Below are 21295 nucleotides of genomic sequence, written 5' to 3'. Positions count from 1 at the left end.
CAAGATCCTGAGGGTGAAGTAGCATCCAGGGCGCTTCAACTCAAAAAAGATATCAACGGGAGCTGGTTTAGGAATTTAGCTTTGCTGAATTACTGCATAAAACAATGTATGCAAGTGTCAGCAGTATCTTACTGCAGGGTGAGACTGTTTGGCTGATCTGCATTTTCCTCTCCCTCCGGCCACGGGACCGCTTTGCATAATTTTTATCAATGAGTGTTGCTTCCCAGACGGATGTTGCATAACGTGCGGCTTTCTCTGTACTTGCACGGGATTGTGATGTCGGCAGTTTCTTTCAATTCTTGCCTGTGGTTTCCTTGCTCTGGGTTTCCTTCTGTCCCATACTGGAGCACAGTGAGGGCAGGAGGACTGCAGTGCACGGAGATCCATGAGTCAGGCAGCATCTCCCAAAAGAGGTTCAAGGCCATCCCTCTGCCTTGACCCATGGCCATTAATGCATCTGCTTCTTTCAGCCAGTGGGCATTTCCCTCTGTGCAAACAATGCAGCACTGGATAGGGTTTCCTGGAGCCCACCACACACTAAGGCAGTTGTCTCCTCTTTCCATACATCTGGCTGGACACCCGTGTGCCCACCTGCTGCTACAACGCTTTTAATTGTGCTGAGTATTTGACCACAACTTCTTTTTGGCTTGCCTTCCCATTAACAAAAGGCACTGCATCTCCAACTATCTTCTTCTTGTATTTGTACTTGTAAAGCTGTGTTTTCTGCCTTCCTGTGTCCCCCAGCAGCTATTCTGAAATTTGCACTTGGAAGTGCTGCCGACAAGAATTCAAGTTGTGTTTTCTCTCCCCACGCTGGCTTTTGATTTTCCTGCCACATTAGAAAGTCGTATGAATACAGATGTCTTCCACCACAGGAGAATTAAAACCATAAGTCATTTCTTCACTCTCCCTTTAAATCACTTCCTTATATTACATGCCTTAAATACGCTCTAACACAAGCTTTCTACTTCTGCTGAGCTGCAATTTTGTGTAATTCATCGAAATATCCTCTATTCCAGTTAGAATAGGAACTTCTTCATCAGCATCCAGTAAGAAGTTCCATTCGACTCTCATCTAAATGAAGAAGTGAAAGCTTGGGCAACAACTTCTGCAGTAAAGAGGAAACATTTTTACCATCTCCATCAAAATGAATGTTTGTAGTTTTGAGATTGACTAAGGCTCATAACGGATGGCAGGTTTTCTATGGTTATTCCATTAGAGGGATGATTGCATTGAGAAGCTCTTCTTTTCTCTTTGCTTGGGGAAGGCAAAGCTCATTCTCCCAAGCCAGCATCACCCAAATGTCACTGCTCATTTCCACACACATTGAAACCCAGTTCTATTTGAGTTGAGTTGGACCTTGGCTTAGGGCTACTCCCTAGAGTCATCCCAAGCCCTTCTTGGGCTGAGCATCCCACTCCCATGACTGTTCCAAGCAGCAATTGCTCTTTGCCCTGATAGTAATGGCTTCTTGTGTGCTTGTGCCTCTCCTCCACTTCTTGTGGCTCCTAGAAGGGCAGGAGAGATGCCAAGGGGGTATCTTGGTGGGCAAGTGTCTGGAGCAGGTGAATGTTCATAGGCAGAGAGGCTCACAAAAACATGTAGTTTTCTGTTGACTAAACTCTGAACTTCAAATTTGTTTGCACAGAGGGTGCTTTGAATTCCTCTGGTTTTACTACCAGGTTAGAGGTAGCTGTGATGTAGGCAGCTGAAGGGAGCTGGAGAGATTGTTCCTGTCTTTAGCTCTGTCTTGGTCATCACTGCCTGGCTCCTCCTGGAAGGCTCCAGTGAGGTTTAGAATCATTGAGTCATTATGGTTGGAAAAGACCTCTCAGATCCTCAAGTCCAAACCCAATGCACCCTCACCACACCCAATGACCATGTCCCTCAGTGCCATGTCTCTACAGTTCTTGGAAGCTTTCAGGAATGGGGACTCCACCACCTTCCTGGGTAACCTGCTCTTTCTAAGAGCAACCACAATCTCTTCTCCTCATCCTGTATCTCCCATTGAACCAGCTCTGAGAGGTACATCCTCTGGGCAGGGATAGGCACAATGAGGTAAAGGTCCACAGCAACTGCTATGCCCTAATATGTGAATGGAGACCATAGCCCTGCTGTGGGGTGAAAGGATGGGCACAACCAGTGCTCAGCATGAATCAGCCTCTTCAGAGCATAAGGGTTTACTCACCCCCAGTGAGAGTTGTGGCAACAAACCCACTGGGGCAGCCACAGGGCAGCATGGGCAAGAATGGAAAAAGGGACAAAAGAAGAGGAAGTGTTGAGTTTCACAGCACTTCCTGGATGCATGTCCACAGGGACACTGAGTTATCTTTAGGAATTGTCCCTTTTTTGGTCACACTGTGATTGCCTCCATTTTTCCATCTGCTGGTCTCAGGCAAAACCCACTCTTCTCCCAGCTCCTAACCCCAGGGCCGCATCTCCTCTCTGAAACCAGAGTATCTTCTTTTCTTTTGGGGGGGGGGGTTAAACCAGTACATATAACTGGAATGGGATGGACAAACAGGAATCGCAACAACTTTACTGGCAAGAGCCAGGCAGAGAGGTGCACATCCTCTGTCTGTCCTGCAATCATCAGGGTTGCAGCAGGCTGCAGCCTGGGCACAGAATCCAGTGAACAAAAGCTGGTTCCTGTGGGCTGCCTTTATCTCCATACCTGCAAGATTTCCAGTACAAACCTGCAACTTGTAGCATCAAAAGGGACGAAAGTGACTTCCCCAATAATTTCAAGTCAACTCAACTACATCCCTACACCAGCTTTCCTTGTCTAGAAGTCCAACAAAGAGCTGCTGTTACAACTGGAGGCAAATGTCTGCCCAACACACCATTTTGTAGCCAACTCTATATCCTTGTGTAATGCTATAAAGGGCTGAAAATAGCAGGGAGGCAAAGTCTTTTGCTACAGCAAATGAGAAAGAGCCCAAAGTAAGCAGCCACAAATACAGAAACAAAGAAAAGAGCTGCTTACCTTTAGAAAGGGCTCAGATATGCAAGGAACTCCAACAACAAATACCCCCACCCTCACTGCCAGCCCTTACATGAGGTCTGGGAAGGGGCGAATCCTGGCTCCAGCCCTTCTAGTCACTCAAGTATTGCTTGCACCTGAGCTGCACTGGGCTGGCCTTGCCTTCTCACCAGGTGTTCAGTCACTGTTTCAGGCTGTGACTTAGCATTTCTACTACACTTTGTCATGGCACATGTTAGAAAGTAGTGTTTCTGATACAACTGTGGCTCAGTTCAGATGTTCCTTCTGGCAGTGCTTTTCTGTCTATGCCGTGGCAGCAGAGCAGCCCTGCATGGGGCTTCTGGCTCCAGCTCCAAAAGTGGAATTTGAAAGAGATGGCCCTTTGGTCAGTGCTTCCTCTTTTGCTGTTTCCTTTCCATCTCCAGCTCAGCAAAATTTGGGGTTCCTGACATGATTTCCTTTGTATGATGCACTCATCTTTATTCCTTGAAACCCTGTGCCCGCCCAGCAGCTGGGGGATAAAAGTGGCAGCGCAGCAAGGGCTGAGCATTGCACAGAGCAGAGCCCTGCAGACACCCAGCTCCAGCCCCGCTCGCCGTGCCAACATCCTGCAGCACCATGAAGGGCTCTGCCGCCATCCTGTCCGCTCTGCTCCTCCTGGCCCTCTGCTCCTCAGCCGTGGCCCAACTGGGTGAGTTGGATCTCGCTGTGTCCCTCTGTCTGGGTGCCCGTTCCTGCCTGTGAGCCCCATTCTCATGGATGGGTCCTTCCTGGTGGGCTGTGGGGGGCTGCCACCAGTGCTGGGGCACAGCCTTGGAGATGGGGTCTCTTAGAGGTGTCCTTGGGAGATACGACACCAAGGGGATGGTAGCATGATGGGAGACCCTTGTAAAGTCCCAGGTAGAGCATCTGTAGAGTCTTACCAGGACTATGTTTCTCTCCCCACAGATGGCCTACCCACAACCTGCTGCTTCTCCTACGCTCCACGTCCCATCCCACGCAACCTCATCGCCTCTGCCTTCCCCACCAGCAGCAAATGCCGCCAGCCGGGGGTGATGTGAGTATCCAACCGCAGCTGGGGTGGTTGCAGTGTGATAGCAGGACAGTATGCCACAGCTCTGAGGGTGATTGGGAGGGGACGAGAGTGTGGCTGGGGACATGTGGGTGCTGCCTGCAGGACCCAGCATCATGTGAACCTAATGCTGGATTTCTCCCTGCAGCCTGGTCACCAAGAAGGGGAGGGAGGTCTGTGCAAACCCTGAGGAGTCCTGGGTGCAGAAACGCCTGGAACTCTTCCAGAACCAAGGAAACTGACCCTTCCCTGCTCTGCCCTGGACTCGGCCTGCAGCACCACTCATGCACCAGAGCACTTGAACTGGATTGTCTTCAATAGGGAATTTATTCTATTTAACTTATTTAAGTTAAATTAAATATTTTTTTTTTTTCTAAGAAAAGCAAAAATACAAAAAATAATTTAATACATATCACTGTATAATAATCCAATATGGTCTTAGTTGTTCTGATGCCTAAATAAATCTTTTGGACTATCAGACCCCTTTGTTTGTCTCCTGAATGGGCTATCAAACCCCTTTGTTTGTCTCAGCTCCCATTGGAAGCACAGGGTGCTTCCCTATCCCAGGGTGGGCTCAGTTCCCCAGGAACAGCCCTGACCCCGGCACATCTCTGTGGGGTAATACTGGCATCTTGGCTGGGCTGCCTCTATGAGAAATAGTTCAGCAACAGCAAAGAGCAGACAGGGAGGAGTCCTCATCCAGAACCAAGAAAACTGACCCTTCCCTGCTCTGTCCCTGGGCTTGGCCTGCAGGACCACTCATGTACCAGAGCACATGAACTGCACCTTCTTCAATAGCAAACTCATTCTATTTTGGTGTAACCACCAATTAACCCAACTCCTCCTGGGACCTCGAGTGTCCAGGGAAGAGAGACACAGCCACGGATGCCATGAGGTCTTCTCTCAATTTACTGCTGCATTGCACGGTTTATATACTAGTATGGCTTCCATGCATGTGTGCCCTCTACACCTGCAACGCAACCCCACGCACGACCCTTCCTACTCCAGAGTCCCCCCTTGCATAAATCGTGTCATCACGGGGCATCCGGAGAGGCACTTCTTTGTACCCCTGTTCCATGCTTCAGCTTCAGCTGCTTTGGCTGCTATCTTAGCAGATCTTTACTCAGGCCCATCCCCTGGTTGTCCTTGTTCCACAACACCATAGAACTTATTGAGGTTAAATTAAATGTTTATTTTGATAAGAGAAGGAAAAAAACAAATTAAAAGGAAGAATATTTAAACATAGGGAATAATAGAATGATAGTATGGGGTTGGAAGGAATCAAGTTGGGGTTGGGGTTGGAAGGAATCAAGTCAATATCCAGTGCCAACAGCCCTGCCACAGGCAGGGCCACCATTGTCCAGATTTGGTCCAGTCCAGGTTGCCCAGGGCTCCGTCCCAGCTGGTCCAGAACAGCTCCAGGAGTGGGGCATGCAGAGCCTCTCTGGGCAGCAGTCACAATTCAATGATCCAGAATGTCCAGTCAGGAGTGTCAATGCCGGAAGAAATGTCTCAGACCATGCAAGTCTTGGTCTCAGCTCCCTGCTGTAGCCTGTGCCATCTTCCACAGAGCTGGAATCTTGTCAGGGCTCAAACCACTGACTCGTGTAGAAGAAGCGGCAGCTCAGCAGCGAAGTGCAGGCAGGAGAGGCACGGCAGTGTTGATGCTGCACCCTGCAGTGCTCCGGCACATCAGCAAAGTGTCTGGTGGTGTTTCAACCAGCAGGGCTGTTGTTCAGAGGCTGGGAAGGTGGAGCGGCCGAGGGGCTTCTCGTGGGCTGTGCAGGCAGCAGAGGGTCGTCCCTGGAGCGTTGCAGCCTCTTCTGCTGGTGCGGAAGTGCCGGGAGCTGTGGTGCCTGCAGGGATCACTGCGCCAAGCCTGACACTGAAGGGGCTGTAAGGTAGATGGAGAGGAGTGTAGGTACACAGCTCTGAGCCCATCGTGGCTGCAACGGGGAGGACATCTCCCGAGGACACGAGGACACGTGTCTATGGGGACCACATCCCCGTGCTGCATTTCTTACCGGTGCTCACACTGCTGCAGCCGCTGCACTCCCACGACTCAGCGTCCTCAGCGACAGCAGAGCACTGCTGGTGGGTCCTGCAGGAGCTGCAGGAGCTGCAGAGGAGCATCCTCCAGGGCCTGAGGAGTAACAGAAGCCCGAGATGCACGGTCAAGGGGGGTCCTAGGGCTGTGGGGTGCCGGCCCTGGGGTGGACAATGCCCTCCCACGCTGCTGGCTGGCTCTGAGCTACCAGTGCACAGCGTGTGCCGTGCTGGGCTCAGCATGCTGGCCAGGCTCCGTCCCAGCTGCACGGAGGGGATGAAGGCGGCAGGTCGCCGTGGCTTTGGGGTCAGAGCACACTCACCCCACGTTCTCGGAGTGCTCCCGTCCCTGCGGGCACAGGCAGACGTTGGCATCGCATCTGCTGTGCTGCACGTAGAGCTCGTGGTAGGCTCCCTCTTCCATCTCCCAGGATGCATCCCTGTGGGAGGGAGACAGAGACGGCTGAGTGCGGGTGCGAGGGGAGGTGGGAGGGGGCCGGGCGGTGGCGGGGCGGTGGGTGCTGACCTGTCTGGGATTTTGATGCCCAGGCGCGACATCTCAGTCTGGAAGTTGGGCATTTCTTGGCAGTTCGGGCAGCGGAAATGGTGCAAGGCTGCATGCAGAGCTTGGCCCTGGGGAAGGGGCAACGTCAGCTGGGGGGCCCCGCGCATCGCCCCAGGGCTGGGGACGATGGCAGGGCTGCAGGGTTGGGTGGCGCAGGGGATGATGCCGTCGTGGTGTGGGGGCGATGGCGCCTACCTGGATGCAGCTGCGGTGGAACATGGCTTTGCTGCAGGAGGGACAGACCAGGGTGTTGTAGCTGGGCCTGGTGTCCACTTCCTCGAAGCAGATGATGCAGCTCGGGTGCTCCTCTTGCGGCGGCCGCACCTGCTGTTTTGGGCGGTGTTGCCAGCAGAAGGACCTGTAGGATGGATGGAGGCGGCAGCTCAGCCCCCTGCCCCGTCCCTGCGGCAGCCCTGCGGGACACAGCCCTGCCCACGCTCACCTGTACTCGCCGAAGAACTGCGAGACACATCTGCGCTCTGTTCCGCAGGGGTAGTGGAAGGTGCGGGAGCATCTTCGGTGATGGCAGCGGACAGAGGCGCCCCGCCTCCGGCATATGCAGCAAGTCTGGGGACAGCAGTGCAGTGCTGGGCGTCAGTGCCGTGCACACACAGCTGACCCTTGCCCAGCAGAGCACAGTGATGTTCTGCTGGGCCACATAGTGAGGGACGGCGCGGCACGAATCCCTTCTGATTTGTGCAGCAACGGGGCTTTTTGGGCTCTGCTGGAGCCTCCCAGCCGCACGGCACGGGGACCGCGGTGGGGACACGTCGCCCTATTCACCTGCTGTGCCACGCGCTGCAGGTGCTGCTGGATGTCAGGGAGAAGGAATCCGAAGAATCCTTCCTCGTCTGCTCCGTGCTGGTACAGCCCGGAGGCGTGGTACTGCGGGAGGCAAGCGGGGAGCTGTTGGTGATGTGGGGGGCAGCAGCTGGCACAGGGCTGGGGTGGGGGGCCTGGGGTTGGGGCTCACCAGGCAGTTCTCGTGGATGCACAGCCCGTCCTGACGGCACGTCTCGCCGTAGATCTCGGGGTTCTGGTCTGTCCGCTGGCACAGGCCGCACCCTGCCATGGGGACAAGGGCATTGTCACCCCAAGCATGGCAGCGGGGTGACAGCAGCACGCGGCAGAGGCTCGTCTGCTGCGGGAATGCTCTGCGCTCACCTTCCTCCTCGGAGACGCGCTGCCTCTGTCTTGGGGGGGACGGTTCCCGTTCGGGCCGTGCCCGTGCCCTGGGCCGTGCTGCAGCGCGGCGGGGGCGAAGATTGGGCTGCGCTGCACTGAGGCGTCCAGACCTCAGCTCCATTCCTGGGCGTCACTTCTGGAGCAAAGCAGAGGTGCTGCTTCCTCGATCCAGAGGTACCCGGGACTGGGGGCACACGGGGCTGTGCTGTGTGATACAGCCCTGCACATTGTGATGTCACGGAGAGAACGTGGGTGCTGGTGACCGATGTCACAATGGGCAGAGCCCTGGGCTGGGGATGTCAGCGCTCCCGGGGTGCTGGGAGCCCCGAGGGCTGGGTTTGGGTTGCCCACATCTCCCCACGGGGCTGTGCTGGGTGGCGGTCAGCTCCAACAGGGAGTTGGAGATGCACCAACTCACAGGTCATGGTAGGATGTGGACTGAAGACGGTGTCACAAATAAAGCACATAAACCGTAATTTCCTATTGCAAGGGATTTATTTGGGCATCAGAGCTCCCAACTCCTCAGCAGGTATTCTGATGTGTTCTGCATCATCTCTGTTTTCACTCTGGTGGGAGAGCAGCTTTTCTGTTCTGGAATAGCTCCAGGAGTGCCTGCACCCAGAACTGCTCTGGGTTTGTGCACATCTCCCTGTTCTTCTTGGTGACCACGCTGCAAGGAGAAAAGCACTGCTGGAGCAATGGGGTGCTGGGTCTGGGCAGCAGCCACATGACCCCAACCACACTGCCATCCCCTCCCAGCCACTTGTGGGACACAGACGTGGTGTCCTCAAGCTCAAAAGCAGCTGTGCTTTTATGCACTTCTTGGTTCAAGGGAATGTGGAGACATGATTTGATTTCCTTCACCCGTGACAGCAATTTGCTGACCATCATTGACGCCCTCATTGCTACCCTCATTGCCACCACGCACCCGTCTTTCTGCAGCCATCAGCATTAACTCGCTGCTCCTTTTTGGGAAAGAAAAACAAACCTCAAATCTCTTCAAACCCAACATTTCTCCATTGCCATCTCACATCAGCACAAATCAGTATTGCATGAGGAGAACAGATGTGCAGGGCATCCTTAAATCTGCAACCTGTCTGCCTCCATGGAGCTGTCCTAGTTGGTGATGGGCTTCAGCAGAGAGACAGAGTGTTTTCAAATGCAAGAATTTTATTTATTTATGCATTACAGCTCCTCGCTCCTTGACAAACATTTTGGTGTGTTCTGAATCATCTCTATTTTCGCTTCCTTAGCATTGGTGGGGCAGTAGAAGAGAAGGATGGGGTGGCCCTGGCACTGATGTCCAGAGAGATGCACCAGCCCTGGAGGTGCCCAAGACCAGACAGGATGGGCCCTGGGCAGCCTGAGTTGGGGGGAGGAAGAGCCTAGGGGAGGGTCTGGAGCTGGGTGGGCTGTGAGCTCCCTTCCAATGGTTCTGTGTTGTCATAAAAGTTGTCTTGGTTCTGGAAGAGTTCCAGGCGTTTCTGCACCCAGGACTCCTCAGGGTTTGCACAGATCTTCCTCCCCTTCTTGGTGACCAGGCTGCAGGGAGAAAACCAGCGTTAGGTTCACACGATGCTGGGTCCTGCAGGCAGCACCTACATGTCCCCAGCCACATTTCTGTCCCCTCCTAATGACTCTTGAAACTGTGGCATGATGCTGTGGTGCTACACTGCAACCACCCCAGCTTTGGTTGGATACTCACATCACCCCCGGCCGGGGGCAATTGCTGCTGGTGATATAGGCAGAGGCGATGAGGTTGCGTGGGATGGGACGTGCAATGTAGGAGAAGCAGCAGGTTGTGGGTAGGTCATCTGTGGGGAGAGGAACAGAGCCTTGGTGAAACTCCACAGATGCTCTACAAGGCTTTACAAGGATCTCCCATCACACAACAACTCTTGTTTGTCGTATCTCCCAAGGACACCCCTAGAGACCCCATCTCCAAGGCTGTGTGCCAGCACTGATGGCAGCCCCCCACAGCCCACCAGGAAGGACCCATCCATGAGATTGGGGCTCACAGGCAGGAACGGGCACCCAGACAGAGGGACACAGCGAGATCCGACTCACCCAGGTGGGCCACGGCTGAGGAGCAGAGGGCCAGGAGGAGCAGAGCGGACAGGATGGCGGCAGAGCCCTTCATGGTGCTGCAGGATGTTGGCACGGCGAGTGGGGCTGGAGCTGGGTGTCTGCAGGGCTCTGCTCTGTGCAATGCTCAGTCCCTGCTCCCTGCTGCACTGCCTCTTTTATCCCCCAGCCACTGGGAGGGGGGAAGGGTTTCAAGGAATAAAGATGAGTACACAATAACTATGAAATTACTTCAGAATTCCAGCAGTTTTGCTGAAATGGAGAAATAAAGCTGTGAAAGGGGAAGTGCTGGCCACTGGGCCGCTGCTTTCAGATTCTGTTTTAGTGCCCAGTGGGGACTGGCCAGCTCTTGAAGCCTCGTGACACCCACCCGTCTGCTCTGCATCGAACCTGCACTGAATTCCCTCAAATCCAACATTTCTCCATTGCCATCCAGCATCAGCCAAAACCAGCATCCTATGGAGTGAACAGCTGTGCAGAGCACCCTTCACCCCACACCCAGGCAGGGTCTACTCAGTCGGGTGGGCACACAAGACCAGCCTTCATCTTAACCTTCACCATTCTGGTCTGACGTTTCCTAATGCCTTCTGGGCTGTTCCCAGGTCCTCACACTGAGGCAAACCCCACCACAACCTCTCTTTCCCAGTGCAGGATTCATATCTCACTGCGGCCACACAGGTGTAGTTCAGAGTAAGTAGCTTTATTAAATCCCAGTAGAGCTGTACAGTAGTGTGAAGTGGGGCAGAAGGGGACAAGGCAGAGCTGTCTCCATAAGTTAACAAGACATCACAGGCACCGACAGGGCACTGCAGGGTACAGAGAAATAGAGCTGGTGCTGGTGGCAGCTCACGTCGAGGTGTTGCTCAGCTTCTTTCCCTGCAGGTACTGCTGGATCCAACCCTCTGCAGGGTCCACGCAGAACTTCCTCCCCTTCTTCAGCTCCACGCTGTGGGTAGAGGGGCTGCGTTAGCTGGGGTGTTCTCCCCTACCCTGTAGCATCATCCCCAGCATCCCCAAAACTTTTGACTTCTAGCGGCCTCAAATCCCTCCTAAACTTTGTTTTCTTTCCCATTTTTATTGCTGAAATGAGGGGCTGCTGGAAGATTTGGAATAAAGCAGCGAGGGGAGGAGGAACATGCACATAGAACTAAGCTCATGGCACCCTGAGTGGGGCTTGTTGTAGACATCCCTGATTGGGAAGTGAAAGCACAAGGGAGGGTGGCTGAGGGTGAGAAGCGCGGTGGGAAGGAAAACTGGGGAGGAAGTGTGGTGGAGGAAGGCTGGGCATGGGAGGTTGGGGGAGGAAGGCTGAGGGTGAAGGCTGGGGACTCAGGGACTCACATAATGGCTCTGCGGGAGCAGTTTGGGGGTGTTTCCCGGTAGCTGCGGATGAGCGAGGGGTTGATTTCCTTCTGGATGAACATGTTCTTGTAGCAGCAGGAGCTGTAGGAGCTGCGGACTGAGAGCAGGAAGGAGGTTGGTGCCGTCCCATACCTGACCCCAGCAGCTTCCCCCACTATGAGGATCCCTGCCATGTCTCCAGCTCTGCAGGTTTACCCCCTTAATCCTCTCCGACCAGAAATCCCCAGGAACGAGCTGTCATTAACAAACACCTACCAAGCCTATGTTGACCCCTTGGTACCCAAAACCCACAGCAGAAGCAGGGGCTGACGCTATCCCTCCATCTCCAACCCCAAACCTGTGGCAGGACATGAGTTAAGACTCCGTGTTGGTACTTACAGGACTTGCCCCAGCTCTCAGTCCAGACAGCAGCCAGCAGCAGAATGACCACGGTCAAGGAGAAGACCTTCATGTCTAATCCGGGTGGCTGTCAGCTCCAGGAACCAGTAGCTCTTGCTGGTTTGGTGCTGCTGAGTGCTACCTGCCTGTACCTCGGCATTATATAGACCCTGGCCAGGATTTCCATGACAGCTCTGGACTCTCCCCGGGGGAAGAACCACTTGTCACTATTACTAAAGGGCATTTGGGGAATGGAAATTCCTCTCCTTGGTCGGTGATGTTCCAGCCCCTTTTCACACCCAGCCTGTGGTGCTTGAGGGCTTCTGGAAAGTCTGGTGAGCACAGCCCTGTGCTGCTGTGATGCGTAGCAGCCTGCAGTCTATTTTGGGTTCAGCTTCTGCCACCGACAAACCACACAGGATGATAGTCATGCTCACTGAAGACCTGGATGAGCTAATGTTCAAAACTCATCCTGACTGCGATGCTGCTCTTGCAGTTCTGTACTGAAGTGACTGGCTTGGCACCGACTGCATCCAGGCTCATTCCAGCCCACCCCAGACCCTATGACTGAGTGCCAAGTGCTCGTGGTTTTGGCTGTGCCCATAGTGCTCTCTGTGGTGGTGGCCATGTTCATGACGGTGCCCATGGTGGTGGCTGTGCCCATGGTGCTGCCCATGGTGGTGATGGCTGTGCTCATAGTGCTGCCCATAGTGGTGGCCATGTCCATCATGGTGCCCATAGTGGTGGCTGTACCTGTGATTGTGGCCATGCTTGTCATGGCAACCATAGTGGTGGCTGTGCCCATCAGTGGCCATGGCCATTGCATCTCCTCATGGCAGCCCTGGCATGTGAGCTGTTACCAGGGCCTAACCATGCAGCTTAAGATGAATTTTGTCTGGGGGTGGCTGATGAGGAGCAGGGGAAGAACCTCTTTTCAGGTTTGGCACCCAGAGCTGTGCCCACCTCTTGCCCCTCTTGCAGGTGGCTTCTCCAGGTCCCACATGAACACTGCTTGATCCTATGTACCCCCAGATCCTTCCCCAAAAGGAGTGGAGAATAATGACCACCACATAATTTCTTCCCAGCCTGTTACTTAGTTCAGCTCTCACAGCTGACATTTCTCACCCAAAACAAGCCAAGATCAGGAACTCTTCTGCTCCCCAGACACTTGCACAGCCAGATGTTTGCGTGCACAAAGTTGAGTTTAATTCTGTTCACAGTGCTGTGCAAGAAACATTAGTGATGCTACTCCCTATTAACCCCTGCACTGCAAAAAGCCCAAGGAGCACAGTGACATTGACATGCAAAGCAGTTGTCCCCTGCCTAAGACCCAGTCCAGCTGTGGTCTCAGGATGGAGAAGAGCGAGAGATGCAGGAGATATGGAACTGTCTGTGCACAGTGATGCTGAGAGCTCCAGGATCTAACAGTGGAATGAATGGAAAGAAATAATGGAGGTGAGTGCTGCTTGTCCTCACAGCACAGGGCTGAGATGGAGAGGACTCGCATTGCTCCTGGTGTCCCCATTTCTGTGATGAGGCCACCTCCAAGGGCTCTGCGCTGCTCCCGTGGTTCTTCTAGCTGGGGATGGAATAGGAGCTGACTTGGAACCTCTGCTGGTATCTCTTCACCCACATCCTGTCCGCTGGAGTGCAGATCTCCTTGCCATTCTTCACCCTGAAGCTGCGCAGAGAGAAGAAAGGGATTTAAGTCCCCTAACCCAGGAGATCTGAGGGCAGCAAGTCCTCCGGCAGCACCCACTCACTGCAATGCTGATCCTACCAAGGGGGCAGGGATACTCACATCACAGCTTGGTGTGGGCACTGGGGGCTGGTGGCATAGCAGGCGGCGATGTTGTCCATTTTGATCCTTCTGGTATGGAAGTTGAAGCAGCACTTGTCAGGCACAGCTGGGGCTCCTGAGGGGAGAATGAGAGCTCAGCTCAGCCTGGAGGCCCCCAGTTCCCATCCCCGCTCCGTACATGCAGCAAACCCCATGCATCCCTCCCTTCTCCCTGGTGTTCCCATCCCCGCTCCTGCACGTGGCTGCGCTCACTCTGGGCCAGGCTCTGGCAGCACAGCGCAGTGAGGATGAGGAAGATGCAATAGGCCCCAGCTGCCTTGGCCATGTCGAGCTGTTGGAGGACTGCGAACTGCTCCAGTCTCCCTTCTGCTTGGGATGGAATCGCTGGGCTGCTTTTATGGAGCAGCAGCAGTGCTGGCTCTCATGAGGTCAGCACTTGCGTGGTCGGGGGGAGGACCTGCTTGCTGGACATGTCCCAGAGAACGGAGGGTGGGTGATATCCTTCCTCTCCCAGAACAGCTGGATGGGACAGGACAGTGTCCAGAGCTGCACAGGGTGCCACACAGCCAGACACGCTCCCGACAAACATCACAAAGGGCAGCAGCTGCCAGTCCATGGGAGCACATAATGGTTTGTGTCCCACTGATTTGTGTCCCAGTGGGGAGGCAAATGGCCAGCCGCAGTCCTGACTCTCTCTCCCAGAAAGCTATAGACAGCCTTTGTTCAGCTGCAGAAGGTACATGCGTGGCCCTGTGCTGGTTAAGGGGACTTCGGAGCCCTGTGGGGCTGGGTGAGGCTGGGCAGGTGTTTCCACTTCCTGTCCCCAGGACCAGAGAAGCAGCTCATGTTCTTGGCCACGATGAGCTGGGAAATAGCAGAGACTGGACTGGGCTTCCCCAATTGTCTTTGTCTGCCCACAGCTGTCCCAAATCCCCCTCCCCTCCCAGCCCAGGCAGCTCCAGCTGCTGGAAGATGTGCAAAGATGTGAGTCCTGCTGGCACAGGTCTCAGGTCTGTGGATCCTGGTCAAGGCTGTGGTCATCCCCATAGGGAGCTTTGGCCACCTCCGTGGTGGAACCACCAGTGCTCCTGTGTCCCTCTGGTTTCTGTTCTCCAAAACTGTTTCCCAGAAATCAGTCTCAAGCTGTTGGCTGCAGAAATCTCCCAGTCTGCTGTGATGGAGTGTATGTGTGTGGGGTGCAGTGAGGGAGCTGCAGGATGTCCCAGGGTGCAAGGAAAGGGACGTTCTGTGTTTCTGTGCCAACACTGGTTTAATTTCTCCATTTCCATCTTGACCCAGCCCAGGGTGCAGAGTTCCTGTGCAGATGGTGCCGGGATGCTGTAGGCTCCTGTCTTTGTTTTCCCTCCCTGGATCTCCCTGGATCTCTTTCCCCATCTCATCCCCACACCTTGAGGTCTTCTGGCCCTGAGCAGGACAGGCTGAAACCTCACTGCCAAACCATATTTAGCCCCACCCTGGTGACGGCATGGCACAGTGCTGCTCGAGGATCTGCTTTCAGTAGCACAAATTGCCCTGCGTGTGGCCAAGGGGAAATCTCAGACAGGCTTTGCTGGACCCTCTCTAGCACAAGTTGTTTCCAAACAGGAAATATTTAACTCCTGAGTGATGGTATTTTCCCCACATTAAGGAAAAGAAAGAGAAACACAAGGTAAATGAAGAAGTTTCACTGGACTGGAAAAGGCCCATTGTCAAGAATCTCAAGCATTGGATGTTTTGGGTCAGGAAAGGCTGAGGATGCAGCTCCCATCCCTGCAGCATCCTTCTGCCCTGAGCCTGGTGCTGGATTGGGGCGATGCCTCAGCCCTGCACTGAGCAGAATTCAACAACACTGCTCTTTCCAACGTGTTCACCCAAGCTTTATTGATGCTGCAGCTCTCCTCGTTCCATTTGATCGATAACCCCAGGGGACGCAGATCTAAGTGCAGTGCCTGCAGGACAGGATGGCTGCAGCAGCTGGGCCATCCAAAATAATGTCTGTAATCAAAGCCACTCTGACAGGCCGAGTCTGCTTTCCATAAAGCATAAGGATTTGTTTGATTTATTCTTCTCCTTTTAAACTCTCTCTCTCGGTTGGAACAGAGCAGTGTTTCCATTACCTTGCTGGGACTGATGGTGAGATAAGCACTTAATGCACACCCTGCTTGTGCTATTTCCTTCCTATGGGCTGACACGGTCCCTGCTGTCCCTGTGGCCACCTGGGAGTTCCCCTGTTGCTGGAGGAGATGGTTTCTATTGAACCTGGTGTGAGACCTGTCCACCCTCGCCTGTCCCAGGAAAGAGGTGGCTCTGAGTCACCGTGGCCACAACCCACACTCGTGCAGGGAGAGCAGCTGCAAACCTGCAGACATGCCTTTGTCTTCCTCAAAAAGTGCTGGTTTCTGTTTGAGGCTGGAAAACCCCACAAGGATCTGAGCCTCATCTTAAAACCTGGGCGGTAAAAGGGGTGGGAGTGGGCTTGCAGCCCCCCAAGGCATTGCCTGCCCAGAGGCTGCGGGGATGGGCTCATCTTCTGCTCCTAAAGGCTGTTGGGAGGTGAAACCATATAGAAATAGTATGGAACAGATGGTGTTGTCCTTGTCTAGGGGAGAATGCACCAAGTCACGGCCAAGTCCTAAATTCACAGCCATCAATCATGAGTGACCAGCGGGGATGCAGAAACCAAAAACTCAGTAAAACCAATGAAATCAGATTGCTGTGCTGTAAATCTCCTCTGTAATTGGGGCCACCTGTTGATTTTATGATGCATGGCTGCTGGCTGGGCTGGGGCATTCCCCCTTCCCAGTGCTGGGCTGTGGGTTGTGGGTGCCCTTCAATCCCACAATGGGGAGGACATTCCCAAAAAGAAAGTTTTTCCACCCAAAACAGCAGCCCTGGGGACTGCAGTGGTTTGCAGGTTCACAGCCCCATAGCAGAGCTGTTCCTAATGCCCCTAAAGCAAAGGCAAAATGCCTTTGTCTGTGACGATGGCTTCTCTCCAGGCCACTTGGGGAAGGATCTTTATTACCTTATTACCTTCCCTTTGGGATGCACTGTCCTTGCTTGTTCTCCTGTCCAAGCTGTGCCTGGCTGAAGACCCTGCTTTGCCCCAGGCAACCCCAGTGTGTGTTGGTGACTCATTTCAGTATCCTTTGGTCCCCCGGCATCCTGGCTGAAAGCTGATTTCACACCAAACTCCTCTGCTGAAGATAACAATCGGGGCTGGGTTGTTCGAGCTGAGTGTCATCTTCCCCCTCCCTAACTTTGGCCTTTCAAAACCAAACCCAAAGGCACTCCCTGCCTCCTTATCTACACTCTTGACTTCAGGTTGCAAACACATTATTTCCTTGCAGCCTGAGAGGCAAAAGGCAGCATTAATTGCTGGGGGAAAAAAAAACAAAACACAAAAAAGATAAAGTAAAACACCCATGAAATCCTCTGTGGTGGGAAACTGGGATTCAAATTGGCTCAGAAATTCACCCTGGGGCCTTGGTGGACTCTCTGTGCACCTCCAGCATTGTGTGGCTTCTGGGTGGTGTCACCCAAAAATCTCAATGCTTTTACTTTGGGCTGGATTTTCTCCAGGCACTGCAGCCAAGGTTGGTTGTGATGGGGAAGAGAGAACAGCAATGACGGAGCAGGGAGTGAAGGTGATGGAGAGCAGGGAATAGAAATGATAGGGAACAAGGAATGGCAGCCAACAAGGAACAGAGAACAGCATCAATAGGGAACAAAGAATGACATCAGTGGGGAACAAGGAATGGTACCGATGGGGAACTCAGCTGGGTTGCTCTCTGTGCAGCCCTTCTGCAGGAGATCATCGCTATGGGAAATTTCCCTTCAGTGCTTCTGCAAAGTGTTTTCTGGGAAGGCCGTGGGAAAAACCTTCCTCTCTTCCTTCAGCTGGACCCGTTGTGGCTGTGCAAAGGAAAGTGAAAGCCAAGGGTTGTTGTGCAGCATTGGATGCAGCGTTACCGATAGAGAGAAGCGGTGGGAAGCAGCGCTTTTTTCTTATTATTTGCCATTTCTTTACAGTTTGCTTCTGCCTGTTCTGGCCAGAGGAGAAGAATGTCCTGCCGGGTTGGAAACCTTCTTCCCGAGCCTCGGCTGCTGTTTTTCCTCCCTTTGGCACAAGATGTCAGTGCTGCTCAAGGAACGGTGCTACCCTCCACTCATCACCTTCTGTGGGTGCTGCTGGGGTTCAAGGGTGACACCCACCCGGAGGGCACCCCCGAGGGCTGTAGGGGACTGGGGGAGATGGGATGCTCAGAGTAGGTCTCATCCAGCCCTGTGGCTTTGTGGCCCTATCACTGGGGGTAAAGTGGAGCTCATCAGCCCTAATGGAATCATTTGGGATATTTTGGGGGGGATGGAGGAGGTGTAAGGACATCAGCCCCATCCCTGTGTCTCATGGTGTCAACATGGAATACTGAGATTCAGCTGGGGACATATGGCTCTGCTCAACATCAATGGGAAATGCTGGGTATGGGGGAGGGGGCATGAGCTGCTCCACACTGGGAAAAAGAATATGAAAGAGAATATGGTGTAAGAGGAAGCAGGGGATCAAAAATGAAACTCTTTACCCATCACATGTGGAAAAAGGGGGAAAAAAAATCCTCAAAAGAGTGTTGACAAGTCTGGAGGCTTCTGGGACCCTGGGTGACCAGAAAAATAACACTTCAAAGACCTCACGTATGCCTGAAGACAGATAAAAACTCTGAGCCAAAATGTTCTATGAATATTTAACTACCATCAATATTTAATTAGGAGATAGAGAAAGATTAAGAGCAAGGATACCCATCCTCTGCGTGCACCAGCCCTGCGCTGTGCAGTGTGGGCACGGCACCACTGGGCTTGGTACAAAACTCATGGTGCAGTCAGCATGGGGAAAGGAAAAGGAGCCCCAGAAGGAAAGAAAAGGCTCAGAGCTGTGGCAGTCCCAAGCATGGCCCTTCCCTGGAGCCTATCCAGGACACATTAGGGTGGAGGATTGGGAAAACAAGGAGAGAAACTGTCCCAAAACTCATGGGAAAGAGTGAAGGTTGAGGATTCGTCACCCATCACTTTGCTGGGTGGGTAGAAGGAGAGCACACCGGGGTCCCCATCCTGGCCTGGTGATAGTGACAAGGTGTGGCAGTGTGATGTCCTCCCCCTCTGCTTTTCATTTCCTTCATCCTTGGCCACTGTGGGGCAGGGGTGAGGATGGGGATACTCAGGGGGCACATCCTTCTTGCAAACCACTGACTAACCTTGGCCATCCCTGGGGTTGTAGCAGGAGTTGGACAGCCTGCATAGCTCAACCCTGGGCTTTGGGACCCCTCCATACCTGGGGGTCGTTTCTCTCTGTGGGAGTGTCCTTGGTAGGATGGGGACTGGAAGGTGCCAACAAAGCCCATGGTTCCCTGCCTGCTGTGGGGCAGTGCCTTTGCTGCAACTTTACAGCCCCCAGATGACTCAGAGACAGTTCCTAGCTCCTTCCTCATCCACTGGCTCCTCGTGCAAGCAGTGAGGGGGTTCAGACCCAGCGTATTTTCTCTGGACCAGGCTTTGGAAGCGATCTGGCATTGGATCACGCTGCGCTGCCCCATCCTTTCTGTCCTATTGCCAGTCCCCATGCTCCATCCTGCTGGTTTCTGAGCAGCAGTGGCACATTCTATGGCATCCGAATGGCTTTAATCTGGGTTTTATGCCTTCCACGGTCCTTGAGCAACTCTTGAGCTGTGAACGCTGCTACACACAAAGCTGTTTCCCACCTGCAGCTGGAAGCTGACAGCATCCCGCATCCCACACTCCATCCCCTCCGCAGCGATGTGAAGCCATCTCCCACTCCACTGGAGGACCTGCCAACCTCAGAGCCCTGCATCAATGCCAGCACCAGCTTTGCCCTGAGAGGACAAGGACGATGCAGGCACTCGGCTATGAAATCACTTCTCGTGCAGCACGGGATGCTGCCGTCGGTCTACGTGGGAACCTGCCTGGCTGCCGTATCTGGGCCATTCACCACTCGAGACTTTTAGCGCCCGGAGCAACGGCATGTACTGCTGATGAGTTCTTTCTGCTCCAGTAATTACAGTGAGGAATTTGTCAGAACGAGCTTTCTAAAACCTTCTTGTCTTGTTCTGATTTTACCTGGAGTGTAAAAAGTCATTAGTATGGTAAAACGGAGGCTGTGCTAAGCCAGCAAGCCATCCAGATAACGTGGTTTACATCCACTACACTCTCAATATGCAAAAAGCAAAAAGAAAAAGAGCAAAAAAAATAAATAAATCTGGCTTTATATTTTACCCAGATGGAGGGTTTTTTGTTTTTTTTTTTTTTTCGCAATTGAAATTAGCAGCATGGGAAGGGAAGGGGGGAAGGCACATTGCCCTGTAATTGTGGGCAGTTTGGGTTCCATCTGCATCTTGCCATCCAGGAGCACAATTGGAGTGGCTCCTTCAGCATTACACCACTGCACGGACCATGCTGCTGAGGCATGTGGAGGGCACTGAGCCCATTTTGGCCAGACCCTAAAACGCATTTCCTGCACTGGATGGAAAACTGAACCGGAGGATGCCCTGCTCTGAGCATTGCCCCATCCACAGGGACAACAGTGCAGGGAGATGAATCCCCTCCTGGCTCCATTGCAGCTCCAAAATGGCCCCGTGCATGGCTCCGGATGCTCCCAGCCCCTTTTGGCTCCTGCAGCACTGCGAAGGATTTTAGCAGATGTCAGGGAGCATCTGGGGCCGAGTGTCTTGGGAACTCAGGCTTGAAATGAGCCAAGAAAAAAAAATATCATCTCTATAGGAAAAAAATAAGAGTTGAGGTCAGAAGAAGTTGTGAAGCACGTGTTTGTCCCATGGCCGCTACTTTCAGGCATCCCTGGTGTGAAAAATTAATAATCAAAATTTAGTGCAATATAAAAGAGGATTGCACTGAGTGTGAAGAGCTGAATACGTGAACCAGAGATGCCCTGGGAGAAGACTGATGCAGGATCCCACATCCTTCCTCCATCCCCATCCAGGAGGAGCTCTCCGGTTGGGTACCACATGGGTCCCTGCTGCTCCTCCATCTCTGCTTGCCCTAGAACCCTGCAGGGAACCCCCATGGCCTTTGGGTTTTTATCTTAGTGAATATGCTTGAAAATAAAAGAGATGCATCTGTCTTGGGCTCTAATCAAAGCATTTGGGTTTGGATTTAATTAAATGATTAGTTTTGGGGGGCCGAAAGGAAACCCTTTGGAGGGGGGATGCATGGATTCCAGGGTATTTCCAGCATCCCCAAAGGTTCCTTCAAAGAGGAAAAAGTGTTTGCAAGGCAGATCATCTGTCTGTGATGCAAAACCCAAAGCATTCCCATTTCCTCTGCTTTTATTTTCTTTGATGAACCACTTGGCAGAACTCAGACGAGTTTGTCAATGTTTTCCAGTGGTTGTTAGGTTGTTGTTGTTTTTTTTTTGGCATCTCCAGATCTGACTTCAGGGCCCAGAAATCTGGGGGAGAGGAGAACATTTAATAGCAGCGTTATCTGCAGGAGACACAGCAGCGCTGTGCCACGCGTGCGGGGGACGGGCAGGTATCAGCACTCAGATGGGTATCTGCGTAATGATGTTTGTAAGCTGGGAAACTGATGGATCTGCACAACAAGGTGCAGCTTTGCCTTTTTCCCCCCTTCCTTTTTTCTCCCGTGGGGTGGGAAGCCCCCAGACAGCAAGTGGATACGATCAGCACATGGAAACCTTTACTGGTGATGCACAGAAATGGCAGTGGAGTTGTTCAATATGATGCATGCAGGGCTGGTTCATGGGAGCTGGGCTGAAGGCAGGGATTTGGGGTGCTC

The 21295-nt window shown here is 53.2% G+C and overlaps 5 protein-coding genes across 5 annotated transcripts; 1 reads left to right on the top strand and 4 right to left on the bottom strand.

Moving 5' to 3' along the window:
- Nucleotides 1–3502: 3502 nt before the first annotated feature.
- LOC140260892 (C-C motif chemokine 3-like) lies at nucleotides 3503–4534 on the top strand. Its single transcript, XM_072353663.1, has 3 exons — nucleotides 3503–3674; nucleotides 3932–4040; nucleotides 4204–4534. The coding sequence occupies exons 1-3, from the start codon at nucleotides 3602–3604 to the stop codon at nucleotides 4295–4297; spliced, it is 276 nt and encodes a 91-aa protein (XP_072209764.1). The 5' UTR covers nucleotides 3503–3601; the 3' UTR covers nucleotides 4298–4534.
- Nucleotides 4535–5834: 1300 nt separating this feature from the next.
- LOC140260971 (PHD finger protein 7-like) lies at nucleotides 5835–7972 on the bottom strand. The gene is made up of 8 exons (XM_072353873.1): nucleotides 7640–7972; nucleotides 7450–7551; nucleotides 7109–7233; nucleotides 6862–7024; nucleotides 6628–6734; nucleotides 6425–6541; nucleotides 6080–6198; nucleotides 5835–5949 (listed from the first exon to the last, which is right to left on the bottom strand). The coding sequence occupies exons 1-8, from the start codon at nucleotides 7970–7972 to the stop codon at nucleotides 5921–5923; spliced, it is 1095 nt and encodes a 364-aa protein (XP_072209974.1). The 3' UTR covers nucleotides 5835–5920.
- A 1035-nt stretch (nucleotides 7973–9007) lies between these two features.
- LOC140260867 (C-C motif chemokine 3-like) lies at nucleotides 9008–10269 on the bottom strand. The gene is made up of 3 exons (XM_072353629.1): nucleotides 9919–10269; nucleotides 9557–9665; nucleotides 9008–9393 (listed from the first exon to the last, which is right to left on the bottom strand). The coding sequence occupies exons 1-3, from the start codon at nucleotides 9989–9991 to the stop codon at nucleotides 9237–9239; spliced, it is 339 nt and encodes a 112-aa protein (XP_072209730.1). The 5' UTR covers nucleotides 9992–10269; the 3' UTR covers nucleotides 9008–9236.
- A 502-nt stretch (nucleotides 10270–10771) lies between these two features.
- LOC140260989 (C-C motif chemokine 3-like) lies at nucleotides 10772–11794 on the bottom strand. Its single transcript, XM_072353911.1, has 3 exons — nucleotides 11677–11794; nucleotides 11278–11395; nucleotides 10772–10882 (listed from the first exon to the last, which is right to left on the bottom strand). The coding sequence occupies exons 1-3, from the start codon at nucleotides 11747–11749 to the stop codon at nucleotides 10783–10785; spliced, it is 291 nt and encodes a 96-aa protein (XP_072210012.1). The 5' UTR covers nucleotides 11750–11794; the 3' UTR covers nucleotides 10772–10782.
- Nucleotides 11795–13145: 1351 nt separating this feature from the next.
- Nucleotides 13146–13828, bottom strand: LOC140260983 (C-C motif chemokine 13-like). The gene is made up of 3 exons (XM_072353904.1): nucleotides 13730–13828; nucleotides 13478–13592; nucleotides 13146–13357 (listed from the first exon to the last, which is right to left on the bottom strand). Exons 1-3 carry the CDS (start codon nucleotides 13800–13802, stop codon nucleotides 13252–13254), a joined length of 294 nt encoding a protein of 97 aa, XP_072210005.1. The 5' UTR covers nucleotides 13803–13828; the 3' UTR covers nucleotides 13146–13251.
- Between the last annotated feature and the right edge of the window lie 7467 nt (nucleotides 13829–21295).

The sequence above is a fragment of the Excalfactoria chinensis genome, chromosome 19 (assembly GCF_039878825.1).
Source record: "Excalfactoria chinensis isolate bCotChi1 chromosome 19, bCotChi1.hap2, whole genome shotgun sequence".
Classification (NCBI taxonomy): domain Eukaryota; kingdom Metazoa; phylum Chordata; class Aves; order Galliformes; family Phasianidae; genus Excalfactoria; species Excalfactoria chinensis.
This window is presented reverse-complemented; position numbering and strand designations above follow the sequence as displayed.